We start from the raw sequence: 19,569 nt of genomic DNA, 5'->3' as shown, positions 1-19,569 counted from the left end.
ATTTTTAACTATAAATTTAATTCCTTTAATGGATATTGAATTATTCAGGTTATCTGTTTCTTCTAGAGTGAACTTGGAAAGACTGAATCTTCAAAGTATTTGCCCATTTCATCTAAGTTATCAAGTTTATTGGCATAAACTTGTTCACTGTTTTCTATTACTATCCTCTTTCATTTCTGTAGGCTCTGTAGAGCTGTCTCCTCATTCATTCCTAACACTGACAAATATGTCTTCTCTCTTGTTCCTAACCAATCTGGTTAGAGATTTATTGATTTTGTTGATCTTTTAAAGTATTAGCTTTTAGTTTAACTGATCTTCATTATAATTTTCCACTTAACTGATTTATGCTCTTATCTTCATTTTCTTCTTCCTCCTATTTACCATAGATTTATATTTGTACTTCCCTAAGATCTCAAAATCATTGATAACAGATCTTCCTCTATCTCTAATATAAGCAAACAATGTATAAATCCCCCCTAAGCTCTGTTTTAGCTGCACCCCACAAATTTAGATAAGGTGTGCTTTTGTCAGCACTCAGATGAAAACATTTTAGAATTTCCCTCTTGACTTATTCTTTGATCTTTGAGTCAAAGACTTAGAGACTTAGAATTATATTGCTTAAATCCAACATAATTTTCCACATATCATTCTGTTATTGATTTTTAGTTTGATTCTTATGTGCTCAAAATCACATAGGCATGATTTCAATTGCTTTAAATGTACTGAGACACGATTTATGCTGATCTATATTTTGATTCCCCACCACAGAACTTTGCCTTGGAAACTACTTACAGTAAGCTGAGGCTATCACGGGGCTCATCTGTTTCCTTTGTCTAAGTAATTACAATCTTGCTCTGCCCTCTGCCTATTGTCCATTGTCTGAAAAAAATGTAGTTCCTAATATTTTGTCTGGTTTTCTTGTTGAATGCAAGAGGGTAAATCAAATCCCATATTTCCATCATGGCTAATTGATAAAATCCCAAATATCATTTTTCATCTAAAAATAAAAATCGTCTGTTTATCAAATCTTGGTCAAACAAGAAATATATATTACAGAAGCTCTCTGACAATCTGTGTACAATTTCTAAAGTTAGTATTAGATGTTATGGTTAAATACTCTAACATGAAAGAAGAAGTCACACATTCATATATTTTGCTCTGGTTTGCATTTTTAGTCCCCAAACTAATTAATCTGGATTTCAGATTTATACATTGATTCATGAGTTTGTCATCTAGTCTTTTGTTTCCCCACTATGAAATGGAGGGCTTATGCCGTGCTGGGGCTTTATCTTTGTAGATACACTTTTTAAAAGTAGGGCTGACCCTATGAAATTAAGAAATAAAAGCATGCAAATAAGTTCTAAATTTTACTGAATTGTACTTATATTATTCTAGTCCATTTTTTAGAAATTCAGAATATGTTTAAATCTGACTTGAACCATTCATGTAATGATTTGAAATGTTCCCTTTGACTCCAAATGAGAAGTTGTCAGCATACCTTTGCATTATCCAGTGAATAACATTAAAACTCAGAAAAAAAAAATCACAAAGACCAAATATTCAGATTTCTTGTTCACTTCATCACTGCTAGTTCCTCAAATTCCTGTGCCTCAGAGTTTTCAAACTTGCTCATAGTTAGGAGTGCTAAATGACTCCATTTAAGCTCAAAGACAGGTAATTTTAATGTCAGATATAATGACAGCTGACATCACAGGTCTTTGTAATTTCATATGCACCCAAACACACACACAAACTCTCATTTCCCCTGCTCAATAATCCTACAAAGGTAGCATTATCACCCCCCTATTTTCAAGTGCTAATGGAGGCACAGAATTACTAACTTACCCAAAATCATACCATTACTAAGTTACAGGACACAAACCCAAAATCCGGTCTCCTGACGATACTGTTCTTTCTACTCAACAGCTGGCTAATACTGACCTCAACTAAGAGGGCCAGACTGACTTCTGAGATTTCTCCTTTTATATGTAGCAACCTCACACAATACTGTCTCTTAAATGTCACTAGGGCAATTCTTTCTTTGGCCACTATTCAAGGGATATTCGTATTCAAATTATGTGGCTTGCCCCACAGTCATCTAGAGTATCTGCCAGATATCCATCTGACAAGTAGTTCTGCTTAGGTAGACCCCAGTCTAGGCTTAGAGATTCTGGGGCCTTTCGGCACCTGAGGACTCCCTCCTGACAATGTTAATATTGGCTTCCTGCTTTCTGACGTTCAGAGCCAAATCTCTAGTTTTTAGCCTGCTAGGTCACTGTGAAAGGAACTTTGTGTTCACTTGACTCCTAGGGCGTTTCTGAACGTTCCTTCTCCATCCTATTTGTTGTCTCATCTCTCCAAACTCTGTGTACTGAATTACTCCATGGCTCACCCATTACACCTGTTCTTTTCTATGTATACTCTTTCCCTTAGAGACCTCAGCCAGACTTACAGATGTAAATGATATCTATATGTTAATAACTCCCAAATGTCTACCTCCAGTCAAGACTGCTCCCCAGGACCCCAGACCTGTGGACGCAACTATTTGACATTTCCACCTGAATGCCAAAGAAGCATCTCAAACTTAGCATGCCCCAAACTGAGCTGCATTACCACTTCCCAAGGTGACTGTCTTATACTTTTTCTCATCTCCCTCACTCTTCCACCCTTTCAGTTGCTCAAGTCAAAACGCTTAGAGTCCCTCTTGCCTTTCACTTTCTCTTAACAGCACGTACACAATCTGAAAGGAAATACTTGGACTTGACTTCCAAAACAAGCTGTATCCAGAACACAACCACTGCTCCTTGTGTCTGCTGCGACCACCCTTGTCCAAGCCACCATGACCTCCAGCCTAGATTATTCACCAGCCCCGAAACCGGTCTCCCAATCCTACATCCCACCCATCCACCTGCAGTGGCAGCCAGCATGATTCTTCGAAGCCCTGTTAGATCACATCAATCCTCTACAACAAATCTCCCGGTGGCTTCCCATCTTACTCGAAACAAAGGCCCTACAGGATCTGGTCCCTGTTATCCTCCTGACCTCACCTCCGTTACTCTCCTCCAAGATTCACTCCATGGGTCATTCTAGCCTCCCTGCTGTTACTCAAGCCTGCCGAGCACGATCCCACTTCAGGGCCTTTGCGCTTGTTCTTGTCTCTACCTAGAACACTCTTTCCTCAGTTATCCCCATGGTTTGCCCCTCACCTCCTTTAAGCCTAGACTCAGTGCCTTTTTTCATATGCATCATAATCCTTCCAGGAAAACAGAAACCACTCTAGGTAGCTCAAATACAGAAAATTCAACACAGGCGAATTATTATAAAGATAATGTGAGACCTGGGAATCTGGGTGGTTCAGTCAGTTGAGTATCTGACTCTTGATTTCCGCTCAGTCATGATTCCCAAGATCACAGGATCAAGCCCCGCATCAGGCTCTGAGCTGAGCTGAGCCTGGCGTCTGCTTACGATTCTCACTCTCTCTCCCTCTGCCCTCTCCCTAACTCTCTCTCTCTAAAACAATAAATTTAAAAATGACTTTAAGAAAAGATAGTGAGGGGCGCCTGGGTGGCGCAGTCGGTTAAGCGTCCGACTTCAGCCAGGTCACCATCTCGCGGTCCGTGAGTTCGAGCCCCGCGTCGGGCTCTGGGCTGATGGCTCAGAGCCTGGAGCCTGTTTCCGATTCTGTGTCTCCCTCTCTCTCTGCCCCTCCCTCGTTCATGCTCTGTCTCTCTCTGTCCCAAAAATAAATAAACGTTGAAAAAAAAAAAAAAGAAAAGATAGTGAGAGACCTGAAAAAGCCCAAGGATGAAGTTTCGGGCCCTGGGAAAGCCAAAGGGAAGAACACGGGACCCACAGAGATGAGCAGCTCAATGAGTTGGGCCGGAGCCCATAAGCCTGTATCTGCTGCTGCATCCTTGTCCAGCAGCTCTGACTCAAGTGGAAATTGCCAAAAAGCACTTCCTGCTACCAGGGTGGACTCACCTGACCCCTCCGCTGCATTCGCCTGCTGGGGGCATGAACGTGACCTTCCCCGTTGCTCTCCAGCCTCTGCTGCCTCCTCCCATTCACACATCCCAACAGAAGCCCAGCTGGCATGGGAGCCCGAGAGAGGTCTCTGACTCCCTGCCCAGTCACACAGAGCAGAATATAAAGGGGGCAAGGGTGTATCTGAGAGATGACAGGTGACCGTCAGGCACACCCGGTTACCTTGATGAAATGGCAAGACCCCTCCCATATTTAGCTCACTCCCTGCTATTCTTCCTCAGCCCTTATCATTACGTAACTCACTCCACGTTCTATCATCTTATTCCTGTCTGTCTCCCCTAAGAAAATGTAAACTCAGTGCCCACCAAGATTCCTACCTGTTGTGTTTCTTGGGGTAACCCCCATGACTGAAACCAGCCCATAAGAGGTACTCAGTAAATACAGATTAAATTATTGACGGGCTGGACCCCCGCTTTTATCTTCAAACAAACAGAAGCAAAAACGCTCTGTGTGCTAACGCCAGGGAACTGAGGGGCAGAAAAATCAAAAATACAAAGGAGAATGACAATCATCGATCGTTAGTCTGGGAGCTACCATGAGCAGCCACTGCCAGCCTGGCGTCGGGGTCCCACCTCATTGATTTTACTTCATAGGGTTTGTGGCCTTTCTGACGTGCAGCCAGAGGTGCCTTCAAGGGGGCAATGATCAAACAGCTTTACCACAACTTTGCTGCACAGATTAGAGGAGTGTCTTCATTTCAACAGGCACACAACGTCGCTACGCTCTTGATTGTGAGGGAGACTGAGTCCTGCCTGGTGCAACACATGTGACGAGGCTGAGTCCACCCCTGAATCACAGGTCGGGGATGGGAAAGGAAAGGAGAAATGAAGGAATAACTCTTCCTAAAGCTAGGGTCTATTCATGGACCTTCTTTATTCAACACGAAGAAAGCTCCAGGAAATAGAAGGTTAATGTGATGTTTTAAATGAGTAAACAAACTAAATTTAGAAACCTGGATGTTGTCTTTTCCTTGTCATGTGGGCAACAGAAAAATTCAGCACTGCTATCTGCTGGCGTAGGCATAATGCTTCGTCTCTCCAGTGTGACCATGGTTGCTGACCTGGCCTTGATGTCAGAGTAAGACAGGAGAACCAATCCAAGAAAACTTCCACCTAATCCAAACTGTATTCACTCCACATTTACTCTTCAACTCCTCCTTCACACTTAAAATAAGGATAAGATTTTGGGGCACCTGGGTGGCTCAGTCCATTCAGCATCAGACTCTTGATTTCAGCTCAGGTCATGATCTCATGGTTCATGAGTTCAAGCTCATGTGTCTGCCCCTCTCCACCACTCTCAGAAATAAACATTAAAAAATAAAATAAAATAAAATAGAGGCGCCTGGGTGGCTCAGTCAGTTGAGCGTCTGACTTCGGCTCAGGTCATGATCTCACGGTTCATGAGTTCAAGTCCCGCCTCGGGCTCTGTGCTGACAGCTTGGAGCCTAGAGCCTGCTTCAGATTCTATGTCTCCCTCTCTCTCTGCTCCTCCCCTGCTCATGCTCTGTCTCTGTCTCTTTCTGTCTCAAAAATAAACATCGAAAAAAAATTTTTAATAAAATAAAATAAAATGATAAGATTTTTATCTACCTTCAGTGTGAGAACACATGAATTGTCCATTTAATGCTTAAAAAGACTAGAATATGCTTACAGATCAATAAAATACAGTAGCATACCATTTGAGGCCAAATAAAATGACTGCTTGACTATGATCAGTCAGAATCCTGACTATGCCTTTACAAAATCTTATTCCCAGTTTTAATGCTATCACATTGACCTACTCCACTTATAGAGTATTCCATCCGAAGCTTTAAAATAATAAAAAACTATTTCCCCACCTAGACAAATCAATCCAAAAGCTTGAAATCTTATCTTGAGATACAATATAAATGTTCCGTTTTATAGATTATTTCATTAGTGGCCCTAGAACACAAAAATAATATGGAAGTTATTAGCAATTCTGAAAACTCAATAAATCATTTGCATCAGAGTCTAATCATTCTTTTTAAAAATAATACATACAACAGAGACCATCTCCAGTCTCGTCAGTCAAAGCTGAATAATGACATAAAAGTACGATGTAGGCATTGGAACAAATTCACCCACTGAGTGACGCATAGTGGTTTTACGCAGCGTTTTCTTCTAATACGTATGTGCGCTCATGAACGATGGTGATACACCTACATTAGAGAGTTGGCAAGTTGTGTATTTTTTAAATATTCCATCTTTCAGATGGCACAACCGGCAACAGAGTTTCAAATAAAAACTGTATTCCCAAATGCAGCTTTTAATGCACAAAACAAGCAATGCGCCTGTACCACTGCTGTTTCACTTGCAAATAGGTTGGAATATTTTGCCCGTGTGATTGTGACAGTACATTAGATGAACCATTCAGTCACACGCATGAGAACAAAAGTCAAATTATTTATGGAACAAAGAACGTTTAAGGATCCGTAACAACACTTTTCCTCCCCAAATAAACTCACAGGGGGATCACTCATACCCTGTTTGGAAACCAAAAAGAATCACGCTTGGTTTATGTAAATTTTACATTTTACAAAGAGGATTGAATTCGAGGCAGATTTCAACAGTTAGCAGAGACTAGCTGTACCTAAGCTTTAATCAGATATTCATATGAAAATATTAAAAGGAAATATTAAAATGAATTTCACACAACCTATTTTTCATGAAAATGAATTCTCCTAATTCTTCCTCGGAGAAAGTAGGCCACTGTCATACAATCACACACACTGATGATTTATAAAGGTCAAATGGCAGATCTGAGACTAGATGAACAGGGAGAAATACTAGAGGCGGCTTCAATCAAGATTTATATACTCAAAGACTCTGAAATCTCTAAAATCTTCTGGGAAACAGAAATCATCCACTATAGCCCTTCTGGTGGTGATGAGGGTCCTAAGTCCTAGAGAAGAGGGGCAATCCAGCCAGGGCCATAACAACCACATGACTGTCCAGGGTTTAGACCCCAGAATGTCAAAACCCGGGGAAAAAATGGAGCACCGTGGGACAACGAGGAGCGAGGGGACATGTACGGAGCCATGGGATGTGCTTGGGCCCATAGGATACGTGGAGCCATGGCACATAAACGATCCCTTGGCTCCCTTCTGGCATCCCCATCCTTGTGCCTTGGAGGGTAACTGAGGCTGCCCAGGTTATGCCATCCCCAGCCCCAAGGGAGCATGTGGCACACCAAGCAATGCAGAGGTCTCAGGAAATGTGAGGAAGCCAGGGAGAGGGAAGTAACTGGCAGGACAACAGGTAGGAATGGCGGCTAATGGGGCAACAGGAAATGTGTACATGGCCACCTTACAGACTGGTAGAAAGACAGCCTCTCAGAGGTAGGAAGTGGCCGAGATTCTCAGTACGTTAAACATGAAGAAGAAGACAGTTACAAAGCACGTCTTATATTTTTATTGCCAGCAACAAGTCAATGCTTCTAACACACACACAAATTCAATGACATGCGTTTATACGATTCAAAAGAACAACACAGGATAGGTGAAAAGTGTTCATTCTGTGGTATGAGAATAGAACCCAAGTTCAAAATCCTATGTTGTACCCTTTCAATCATGGTCCCTTCAATCACCTAAGACTACATGTGGAGATAAAGACAGTTGTTTAAACTCAAAGGCCAACGCCACACCCAGTCCTGTCCTGGGGTTGGCCAAAGCTGGAACCCCCATTTCGATTTCTTCAGATGCCCTTCCAAAGACCTGGGGCCAAACATTGCTAATCCAGTATCAAGCATTCATACAACGCTTTTGTAAGTTCCAAAACAAATCTCCAGCCAATCGGTGAATCCGTAAGTAGGAGGACACTCAACGGGAACACCAAGGAGTCAGAGGTGAAGATCTGAGGGGCCCGAGAGCGGAATTAACAACGCCTTGCCTGATTCGGCAGGCAGGAAGAATCTTAGTAATCACTAACACTGAGCACTACCAGCTAAGGCACTGAAGAAAGGCTTCCAGATTAGTCATGATATTAAGGCTCCAAGGCAAAGAAAGCCTAAGTGCGGCATGACTCGCCCCACTGGTGGTCTTCCTCTGTGCATACTGTGAAATCGTTCCCCATAAACCAATTCCTATAAATGGAGCACACTCTAAATAGCCAAGCGTGCTGGGTAAACTTTAATCAATAAACAAACAAAGGCAGAATATGGCACTATTGCCTTAAGTGGACATTAAACATTTAAAACTCATTTCAGAGATGGTTATGAGGCTCAGTAAGCATGCTGAGAAACATGCTGTCTTGAAGGGTCACTATTTTTTCCCTCTTTATTGGAACAGACATTTAAGCAAATGACAAGGACATAAGTGTAAATGGTGTGTCTGCGAGGGGTCAGAGTGTTTTAGCAGCCCCTGAACAATCAAGGATAAATATTCCAGAACATGCAGTCAAGGGAGTAACCTTGCACACACAGCAAGCTGTTACAGCGTGTTGAGCAATGAACTCTGCTAGACAAGGGAAGCCCATGGTGGCAAATATTTCACCTAGGATGGGGAAAAACGAGATCCTGCCAGCATCTTCTGCCTACCCAGGTAAATCGAATGAAGGCTTCAATAAAACTTGCTTAGTTGTATTAAGACGTTACTGTAGCATCTGGTCTACTTCATGAGGAGCCTCTTGTGCAGAGCGCCTCCGATATAGAAGAACATTAAATCATGAAATTTTAAGTGTACGCAGAAATCAAGATTTCCAAAGTCCGCATTATCCAGTCCTTCATGTATTTCTGCGGTATCTTAAATGCTCTAGCAGAGTCGCACCTTACACGAGAGTGTTCATGGAGCCCAGCAGTGGCCACCTGCTAGGTTGGAACATGAGCCATTTCAAGGACTAGCGGGGCTCCTAACATCCCCCAGGGAATCGCTGGTGTATGTTTTGGTCAACAATCTTGCCCCTTCTTCAGAGAAGCACTTCCTTCCTGAAGCTCCCAGGCTCTTGGCACATGGCCTGCTCACTCCTTCTCAGCCGAGATGGAGGTCCTCAGACACCCCCTCCCCTCCACCCCCCGACTTTCCTGCATCCTGGGTGCCCTAGACTCCCTCCCTCCAGACTCACTAGAGGTAGGGTCGGCTTCCTGTAAGCTAATCCCCCACCTGTGCCCAGTATCCTATCTCCTCCCACAGCCCTGGGGACTCTGTCTAATCAATTCTCTCCCCCCTCTCTCTTCAGCCTCTTCCTTCACCTGGCTTTTCCCCATCAGCACTTAAGGACGATTAAGCAATGCTCTCTTAAAAGCTGTCCCCTGCTCTCACGTCCCTGGCGGCTGAGTCAATAACCGGCTCCTTTTATATCTACTTCTTCACCTCACATTTGTTTCTCTGCCCATCACCATTTAGTCTACTCCCCCAGCACGGTCCTGAAACCGCTCTGATAAATGCCATTTATTACAGGTTGAATTGCGCTCCCCAAAAAGATACGTGGAAGTCCTAACCTTAGTACCTGCGAACGTGACCTTATTTGGACATAGGCTCTTTTCAGGTATAACTTATAAAGATGAGATCATGCTGGGTGAGGGTAAGCCCTAAATCCCATGTGACCAGTGTCTTGGTAAAAAGAGCAGCAGGCGATGGGGCGCCTGGGTGGCGCAGTCGGTTGAGCGTCCGACTTCAGCCAGGTCACGATCTCGCGGTCCGGGAGTTCGAGCCCCGCGTCGGGCTCTGGGCTGACGGCTCAGAGCCTGGAGCCTGCTTCCGATTCTGTGTCTCCCTCTCTCTCTGCCCCTCCCCCGTTCGTGCTCTGTCTCTCTCTGTCCCAAAAATAAATAAAAAAAGCTCTGTCTCTCTCTGTCCCAAAAATAAATAAAAAAAGCTCTGTCTCTCTCTGTCCCAAAAATAAATAAAAAACATTGAAAAAAAAATTTAAAAAAAAAAAAAAAAAAGCAGCAGGCGAAATGACGGAGCCCCGTGAAGAGAAGGCCACGGGGGTAGAGACTCAGAGACTCGAGCGATGCGTCCACAGGTCTAGGAACACCAAGGATCGTGGACAACTCCCAGAAGTTGAGAAGAGGCAAAGAAGGATTCTTGCCTAGAGCCCTCAGAGAAAGCAGGGCCTACTGACACCTTAGGATTTTTTACTTCTAGCCTCCAGAACTGTAAGAGAAGGTATTTCTGTTGTTTGAAGCGACCCGGCTTGTGGTATTTTGTTACAGGAGCCCTGGGAAGCCGAGACACAGATCATACTTTCAGTGCTACACCCAGGAAGGTTCTGGGCAAACAAGGAGGACTTCGTCACTCTGCCCTCTGGCCCACATCTGCCTTGAACTCTTCATCATCAGATACTCGGATGGCCTCCTCCCTCTTGAAAAGCTCTCCTTTCTTGGATCCATTGATGCCCTGCCCTCAACTAGACAACCCATTTGACGGCAGTAGGAACTCAGTTTTCTCAATCTAAAATCATCATTTTAGGGGCACCGGGGTGGCTCAGTCGGTTAAGTGTCGGACTCTGGCTCAGGTCATGATCTCATGGTTCGTGGGTTTGAGCCCTGCTTCAGGCTCTGTGCTGATAGCGTGGAGCATGCTTGGGATCCACTCCCTCTCTCTCTCTCTCTCTCTCTCTCCAAATACATAAACCCTAAATAAGTAAATAAATAAATAAACAAATAAAAATAAAATCATCATTTTAAATTCCTGTTCTTCGTTACATATGGAATCAACAGCCAAGAACTTGTAAATCATACTCAGTACCTCCTTCTCCTTCCTGTCCCACATCCGTTAAATCATCAACACATTGTTCACATTTCTAGAATTCACCTAATTCTTCCTTTTTTTTTAATGTTTTATTTATTCTTGAGAGGCACAGAGAGACAAAGCACAAGTGGGGTAGAGGCAGAGAGAGAGGGAGACACAGAATGTGAAGCGGGCTCCAGGCTCTGAGCTGTCAGCACAAAGCCCGACACAGGGCTCGAACTCATGAACCACAAGATCGTGACCTGAGCCAAAGTCGGATGCTTGGCCAACTGAGCCACCCAGGTGCCCCTGGAATTCACCTAATTCTCTACATTTCTGCTACCACTCCCTGAGCTTATGTCCTCATGACCGCTCCCTCTGATCACGGCCGCAGCCTCAGGATGGGCTCTCCCTGCTGCGTTTTGCCATCCTGAACAGGGAGCCGATCCAGATAAGGGGAATTTCTTAAGGGGCCTTCAGATGCCCGACAACATGGAAACCCTCCAACTACTAGCCTCATCTCCCTCCACCTCCTTTCCATAACCTCAACTAAGATTTCATGGCTTCCTGTACAGAACGCCGGCCAGGACCTGCTAGGTTTCCCTTCCTCACTTGAGGGCTTCTGCACCTGCTGTTTTCCTCTTCCTGAGACACCTCTCCATTCATCAGATTCATAAACACCCTCTAACAATCATTTGGGACTCAGCTCTGCTGTTGACTCAACCCGGAAATCTTTAAGCACTCTCCCAAAGCCCGGGCTATCTGGTTCAGATGCCCCTCTCCTGGGCTCCCACAGCACCCACCAAAGATACCCATTAAGACCCTTAACAGATTATAATGCAATGTTCCTTCTGCTTTATACTCTTAGAGATATTCTCAACCCTTGAAGGGAACTGTATTTTTTGCTCTATATCCTCAATATAGAGCACAGACAATGCCTCGTAACAGGCACCTGTTAAATGTTTATGGAATATTTGCTCCAAGTTAAAAAATTTTGCACAGAAATTAAAATTAGGTCGAGATGTCACTTACGAACTATGGGATTAGTCCTAATCCCAAAGCCTGACAGTGCGCTCCACTGGAAAGGCTGGTGGGAAATAGATCCTCGTATCCAGGGCAATGAGAACACAATATGGCGTGATATTCATGAAAGGGAGTTGGGCAATATCTAGCAAAAACACAGGTGCATTCACCCTTTAACCTAGCAATGTCAATGCTAGGAATCTCTTCCGATGATACCCTTGCAAGGGATTAAGAAATGTTAGCAGGAGGCGTTACTCATTGTAACACCATCCACGACCACAAAGGACAGAAAATAACCTACACATCTCTCAGTAGGGAGTTGTTGAATACACTATGGTTCATCACACAGTGGACAGCTATGTGGCTGTGAAAATGAAAGACATAAAGTGCACGACTAAGGAAGGGACCCCAGGATATACTGCTATGTCAAAAAATGCTAGGCAGAGAACAGAAGCATGGACCATAAAGTAAAAGGTGAGCTAAATGCAGAGAGAGGGAACAGGGCGGAGAAAACACAAGTGAAGCCAGTTTCTCTAAATATTCACTGCCTCATTAATGAAACTTTGAAATACTACCTAATAATGTAAATTCTTAAAATTTCCAAAACTCAAAAGAGAAATTAAACACAGGACATCAACTGGGTGTTGAGTTGGGAACACAACCACGCAAGAGGAAATTATTTCAAGTGATCTCCAAGTAGCCACATTGCTTTAATTTCCCAATGAAACCTGTAGCCCGAGAACTACAAGAAGAGAGGCGGATGATCTCACAGTGTTTTCAGTAGTCAGACACAACTAGCGCTGCTTGAAAGTTGCTCTGAAAGCATGCAGTATGTGTTTCAGGAAGAGGCAAGGGAACAATCACGTGGGCTGCAGAGACTCGGGATTCCGTGCACGGGAGCGAAAGACACAGACATAAGGTAGAAGGGGTTCAGAAAAAAGCCCTCTAGTCCTGCAGATGGGCTGGAGGTATCCAGAGGAAATTACGGTGCATTCTCAAAAAGTTTTCCTTAGCTCTGTACATAGGAAAGACCTAATGCTTGGGACAGCCATGCTTAAAGGAGCCCAAAATGGCCGGTGCACAGGTCTACAGAAGGAAATGGCAGAGGCGGGGAAGCAACATCTCCTTGTCCCAGAGTCAGCAAGCTCTCAAAAGCGACCTTGGGTTGTGTCAGAGGAGCTCAGGAGCCAACTTTAAGAGGTTTCCATGGGCTTCAAATGAGATGATTTCACCACCCATAAGCATAAAAACTACAATTGCTTGAAATATTTCAAATGTTAAAATCCATGTATTAACAATGATTCTATATTTCCTATATGAGTGTGTCCTCAGGATATTCAAGTAGTTGATAAGGGAAGTTACTTTATACAGAAGTATTCATGCTGTTAAATGAAGAAAGACTCATAAAATTAGGAAATCCCAGCTTCACACCCATGAACGAATTGGTAGATTTAGGCCGTGATCATCAGTGACTACTAATTTCACATTACCTGCCTCCCAAGAGAAGGACACCGCAGCATCCGTGACATGGGAGAGACAGAAAGAGTCGACCCTGAATCTAAGCGGCCTCTGGATCCTACTCTGAATTTACACAAATATTCGGGACAGAAGAACATTTCAACACCAAAGGGATGCACTTGGCCAAATCCAGACTGTGGGAAACTCTGCAGGATAAAGAGCTCCGATTTCTTTTGTAATTAATTTGCACGGGAAACAAAACCACCACTGCAAAACGGTGCAAAATTAGAAGAGTCTTAAGAGCCATACCAACCAATCGCTATGGATCGACTCCATTTAAACCCTGAGTCAATCCAACTGTTAACAAAAAAATTCATCAGCATTCATGAGACCATCAGGGATCTGGATCTCACGATACTCACTGGATATCAGATGACTTTAGGGAATTGAGGTTTTTTTGCATTTCTTTTTTCTCGGATGTGATAATGGTGCTGAGAATTCCCTTTGTTTGACAGTTAAGAACTAAAATATTATAGATACAATTATACGATTTCTTGGATTTGCTTCAAAATAATTTGGCGGGTGTGAGATAGAACATGTGTGGGGATTGGGAGAAAAATGGTGGGCCCGGAATTAATAAATGTTGGGTTACGGGGCACCTGGGTAGCTCAGTCAGATAAGCGTATGACTTCAGCTTAGGTCATGATCTTGTGGTCCATGAGTTTGAGTCCAATGTCGGGCTCTGTGCTGACAGCTTGGAGACTGAAGCTTACTTCGGATTCTGTGTCTCCCTCTCTCTTTGTCCCTCCCCCACTCATACTCCGTCTCTCTCTCTCTGTCTCTCAAAAATGAATAAACATTAAAAACATTTTTTTAATAAATAAAAATAAATGTTGGGTTGGTGTTCCTTAGACTATTCTTTCTATTTTTGCATATATTTGACATTTTTCATGATATAAAGTTTAAAACATAACAAACATAAAACTATTTATTGCATGAATTATTAAAATACAATGTCTCATTAATTATAATTGGCTTCATGATAGAATTGCAAGTTCCTTGAGGACAGGGACAAACACTAACCTACTTTTCATCCTGACTGTTTAGAGTACCCAGAGTATAGACAGCCTCAAATAAATTTTGATAAATAAAAGAACAAATGACTGAATTTACACACTAATTAATTAATCCTACAGACCCATGGAGATACTTAAGACATGAAATCAATTCTGTCTGCCATGCAATGCCAGATAGAGACCACGGTGTAAGTTTTGTGTTAAGACTAAGGTTTTGTAGGGAAATGCTGAAGCGAAGAATTCTTTGCTTCAGATCACATTTTTATCCCCTGGTTTAAATGCCTAGGAGGCTCACAGCACCGTTAAGAAAAGGTGGCCTCAACCATGGCCGTGATAACTCCAATGCTGAATTCTTCCTGAAAGAGATAGTAGTGATCAGTTTTGGGACAGGAAATTCCTGCAGTGGGAGATTTTGTATTTTCGTTCGTATTTTAAACAATGTCTGGAACAAGAGTCACAGAGCGACAGAGCAAGACCCGCTGCTATTCCCGATCACTGAACACGGGATGTGCATTTAAGGGGTGCCCTTGCAGTCCGAGCGTGCCTGTCCCTCACCTTTATAGGAAATGACCGGGTGTTCCGCTCTCTGGCACTGAGATGCGTCCGTTTCTGGCTGGGCGAGTCTCCACCACCCCAGGCTTGAGAACAGCCATGCAATGACACAGGTCCCCTTCATGGTGGGCAGAGGCGTGGGCTCCAGGTAGCTGTCTCCTAACCAGAAGTTCGTCCTCCTGTCATGTGGGGGAAGTGCCTAAAACACACAAAAGAGAACAATGCGATGAACGTGAGTTTGCGTTTTCTGGTGCGGGGATCTTGTAGGAAAGCCTCATCACTACTTTTAAAAAAGGAGAGACTGTGTGGCTCAGTCTGTTAAGCGGTGGACTCTTGATTTCAGTTCAGGTAATGATCTCACGGTTCACGGGATCAAGCCCCACGTCGGGCTCCACACTGACAGTGTTTGGAGCCTGCTTGGGATTCTCTCTCTCTCCCTCTCTCTCTGATCCTTCCCCACTCTTGCTGGCTTTCTCTCAAAATAAATAAAATTAAAAAGAATTTTTAAAAAAGGGGGAGAGCCTTCGAGTGCTTGGACAAACTGCCCTTTTCAGCTCATGAGTTCGAGCTCTGTGCTGACAGCTCGGAGCCTGGAGCCTGCTTCGGATTCTGTGTCTCCCTCTCTCTCTGCCCTTAACCCCCTTGCATCCTGTCTCTGTCTCTCTCAAAAATAAATAAGCATTAAAAAAAATTTTTTTTAAATGCAGCTTAATGTTTGTGATCGCTGAAGGTTTTGCCCTTCCTCATCCCCTCGCGCTAGCAGGGATCTATGCGGGGAAACCCTAAGGAACTCTACCTTTTCCTTTTTGACATCCAAAGCCCTTGTTTCATGAGGCCACGACCACTGTCTTTTACCAACAACCCGACTAATATTTTGCCACCCAACTCTTACAAACTGCCCATATTTGGTGAATTTATCCTTTGAAATTTATACACGGCCTGCCTGCAGAGTTTCTGGCTGGAAATCAAGCGTGAATCAAATAAAAAGTCCATAGTGAGCACCTACTGGGTGAAATGCAATTGCTACGCTGTCAGCTACGAGACTTTAAAGAATAGGCATAATTTTAAAGATTAATAAACTTTAAAACAAGATAGGCTTGCAAAAATAACTGTAAGCTAAGCTGTTAGAAAACCGTCGAAAGGAGCAGGGGTGCCATGGGACCTTGGAGGGAATGCCACTGCCATTTAGAGGACCCAAGGGTGGGTCCCGTCAAGAGTTTGTGTTTGAGCTTAATACTAAAGGATATGGAGGATTTCAACACATGCAGGTTTCTGGAAGTGCATTCCATGCCAAGGGAACAGGGGTGCAGGGGTGCCCTCGAGGGGCAAGAGGAAGGAGGAGGTAATAACAGTTTGGGGAATGGTTTCCTGTAATTGAGCCAGACCCTGGGAGATCTAAAGGAGACTAGTGGGAAGCAGTTTAGACAGAAGAAGGTTGAGTTAAGATCTGGAAGGCACACTATACCAAAGTCTGAGGTCTCTATTTTTACTCAACAAGCTACCACGAGATAACAGCACAAGAAATACTTAAAACATTGTTCTTACAATAGTGTATGCAGGAAATTGGATAAAGAAGACCATGGAGGTAGAGAAGTTCATTTGAAACTATGGCAACTATTCGGAAGAGAAATAAATGAAGCTGTGATTTTGCGTGGTGAGCAAACACTCAGTGTGATGGGTAAGGGAAGTATGGCAAATTAAACATGGCCATGGCCCCTCCAACCTTCCTCCCATGAAAGCTAGGTTTATGCCCGTTCTCTTGAATCTGGATCGGCTCCGTGACTGTTTTGTTCACAAATTTAACTGAAGTGATGGCATGCTCATTTCCAAGCCCAGACCCGAAGAGACTGGCAATTTCCACTTCCTCTCTCTTAGAACACCTTCTCTGGGGTACTAAGAAAACAGATCAGAAGCCCATCTACCGGGAGACAGCCAGATTACAGAGACCACTTATAGGGACTCCTAGTGACCAGCTTCCCAGCCATCCCCACCTGATATGTGAGTACAGCTGAAACTGAGTAACTTCAGTATCACAAGAGCAAAGGAATCACCCAACTGAGCCCTACCCAAATTCCTAATGCCCAAAGTACGGAATATAACAAAATGGCGGATGTTCTAATCTGCTACACTTGAGGGAAAAGAAAGCAAAGAGACACAAATAGACTCAAGATAGAGAATACAGGCACCCCTCAGAGTGGCAATGCCCCTCATTTCAATAATAATCACTAGAGAACTTTGTTCAGATGAGAATACGATCATTTAGTTTTGTACGTGTTGGGTACAGGATGCTGAGAGAATATTTCAGGCAATGGAGAAGATGGCTGAAAATCCAGGTCGGGTGCTCAGAAAGCAAAACAGGGATTCAGAGATAGCATACAATGTATGGAATGCTTTCTCTGACTGACATTATGGGTATGGCTAAGATTCACCAGGGGAAAGCATGGAAGGAAAAGAAAAGGCTACAGAGAACTGTCTGCTGAGAATCGGTAATTTAACAAGTGACCCCACAAAGATACAAGAAGGAAAATAAAGATGGAGTACTGAGGGCACAGGGCCACATGGAAGTCCAGTTAGACTGGCGTATAGAAATTACACATTTTAAAAGGGGCGTGGTCAACTGTAACCTGAGGAGGCAGAGCAAAGACCATTAGCTTTATTTTTTCTTCAAGTTTTTATTTAAATTCTAGGTAGTTAACATACAGTGTAATAATAGTCCCAGGAGTAGAATTAGGAATTCGTCACTTACAAAGAACACCCAGTGCTCATCACAATACGTGCCCTCCTTAGTACCCATCACCCATTTAGCCCATCCCCCACCCATCTCCCTCCATTGATTCTCAGTTTGTTCTCTATCATTAAGAATTTCTTATAGTTTGTTTCCTCTCTTCTATTACCCCCCCTTCCCTTATGTTCATCTGTTTTGTTCCTTACGTTCCACATATGAGTGAAGGCATGTGATATTTGTCTTTCTTTGACTGACTTATTTCACTTCACAGAGTACACTCTAGCTCTATCCACATCATTGCAAATGGCAAGATTTCATTCTTTTTGATGGCTGAGTCGTAAAGACCATTCATCAGCTTTAGGAATGGATGCAGCAAAAATGGGACAGAACATACATGGCCACCTCGAAGGCCAGGTACCAAAAAAAAAAAAAAAAAGAATCAATGAAATCACTAAGCACTGAAAGATCAAAGTTAAGAGAAATCCAAGGTCAAGAAGACAGCCAAATATGGCTTCTTTTCCGGTAAGTGGTAGTAGAGAAGAAATTGTAGGTTTAAGAGGGAGTGGAGCTCTTAGGATAGAAGAAGATCCAGAAAATACTAAGGCGGCAAACTATTAGAATCCTAGTAAAGAAACTGGTTTTGAATGGAAAAAAAAGGACCCTGGTCCTAAAAGCGTGCACATGAATATATGGCGTGATGCCAAGACAGAGAAAACATAAAGTTGATGGCACATGAAATTCACAGTCTCTTATCTTGAGTCCCATTCATTCAATGCTCCCACTGACAAAAATAGTCAAGCTGGGCAGAGAAAACAAGAGCTGGGACTCCAAATCATGATGAGGCAAGAGTACGCCTTCTTCAGGAGGGAGAAACCCTGAACGTGAAGGCTCAGGAAGGAGTGGAGAAGTGAACGAGGAGCCAAGGGCACACCTGTCCAATGGGTCCATCATCCCTGCCCAGGCACAGCACATGGTAATGGACAATGAGTCACAGGTGTTATTTTTTTCCTGGGTTATAAAATCAAAAGTACGATTAATTGCATTCTTGGCAAAGGGGCGTGGTCCACACAGTTGGAGGCTGCTGTAGAACTTCAGTCTAGACGTAAACACGTGGACCAGTCCATCGTTTCTTACCCTTTGGACCTGAGACTAGGATGGAAATTTCACCAAACGAAGTATGTTAACATAGAAGAACACCCATCAGAGGTGTGTTTTAGACCTAATTTTGTTCTCTTCAGAACAAGGAGATCCAAAGCACTGGCACCAGCCCACTCAGGGAAGTCTACAGGTCCATTATCACTGCTCCACGTCAAAGCAAATTGGCAACCGAGGTGCTCGAGCGGCTCAGTCGGTGAAGCAACCAACTCTTGATTGCGATTCAGGTCATGATCTCAGTTCGTGAGTTTGAGCCCCGAGTCAGGCTCTGTGCTGACAGTGTGGGGCCTACTTGCGATTCTCTCTCTCTTTCTCCCTCTCTCTCTGCCCCTCCCTTCCCCCCCCCCTCAAAATACATAAACTTAAAAAAAACTGGCAATGATAAAAATACCATGGGAAGGACAATGAATTTGCATGAGGTGCTAGCTCTGGGGCAGGCATGATGCCAAGCTCTTACACCCATGCCTGGTGCCCAACAGGCACAGAAAGTGGTAGCTGTGACCCCTGTCACGGCACTCATCACAGAGTGGGATTAGGGCAACACTCCATCACAGAGAGGGATTAGGGCACCGCCCTGCCTCGACCTCTGAGACCAAGCTCAGGCCACCTAGGACCTAAGAGCAAATGCTTCCCTGGCACATAGTTTGTCAGTGTGTCAGGCCCAAGCCAACACACAATCTCTTTCTGTTAACTGTGAAACACGTCCAGCAGACCCACGGCCAACCGGAACCGGCCTACGTCGAAGGCAGTCATCCCTCGCATCTCCAGGCTAACACGGTCACCTCCTGAAGGAAAGGAAGAGAGAAATAACACAGTGCCTGGCACGTGTCTTCCCGGGGATTTGGAGA

At 43.8% G+C, this 19,569-nt stretch overlaps 1 protein-coding gene across 9 annotated transcripts in view; it reads right to left on the bottom strand.

Moving 5' to 3' along the window:
- SEMA5A (semaphorin 5A) overlaps window positions 1-19,569 on the bottom strand; it is a 483,514-nt gene that overhangs the window by 299,494 nt on the left and 164,451 nt on the right. For all 9 annotated transcript variants that reach the window (XM_023239575.2, XM_023239573.2, XM_023239601.2 and 6 more), the window contains one exon: window positions 14,845-15,040. In XM_023239575.2, the coding sequence (XP_023095343.1) occupies window positions 14,845-14,965 (121 nt within the window). In that variant the 5' untranslated portion in view covers window positions 14,966-15,040. Of the gene's footprint in view, window positions 1-14,844; window positions 15,041-19,569 lie in introns of those variants that run through there.

The sequence above is a fragment of the Felis catus genome, chromosome A1 (assembly GCF_018350175.1).
Source record: "Felis catus isolate Fca126 chromosome A1, F.catus_Fca126_mat1.0, whole genome shotgun sequence".
NCBI lineage: Eukaryota > Metazoa > Chordata > Mammalia > Carnivora > Felidae > Felis > Felis catus.
This window is presented reverse-complemented; position numbering and strand designations above follow the sequence as displayed.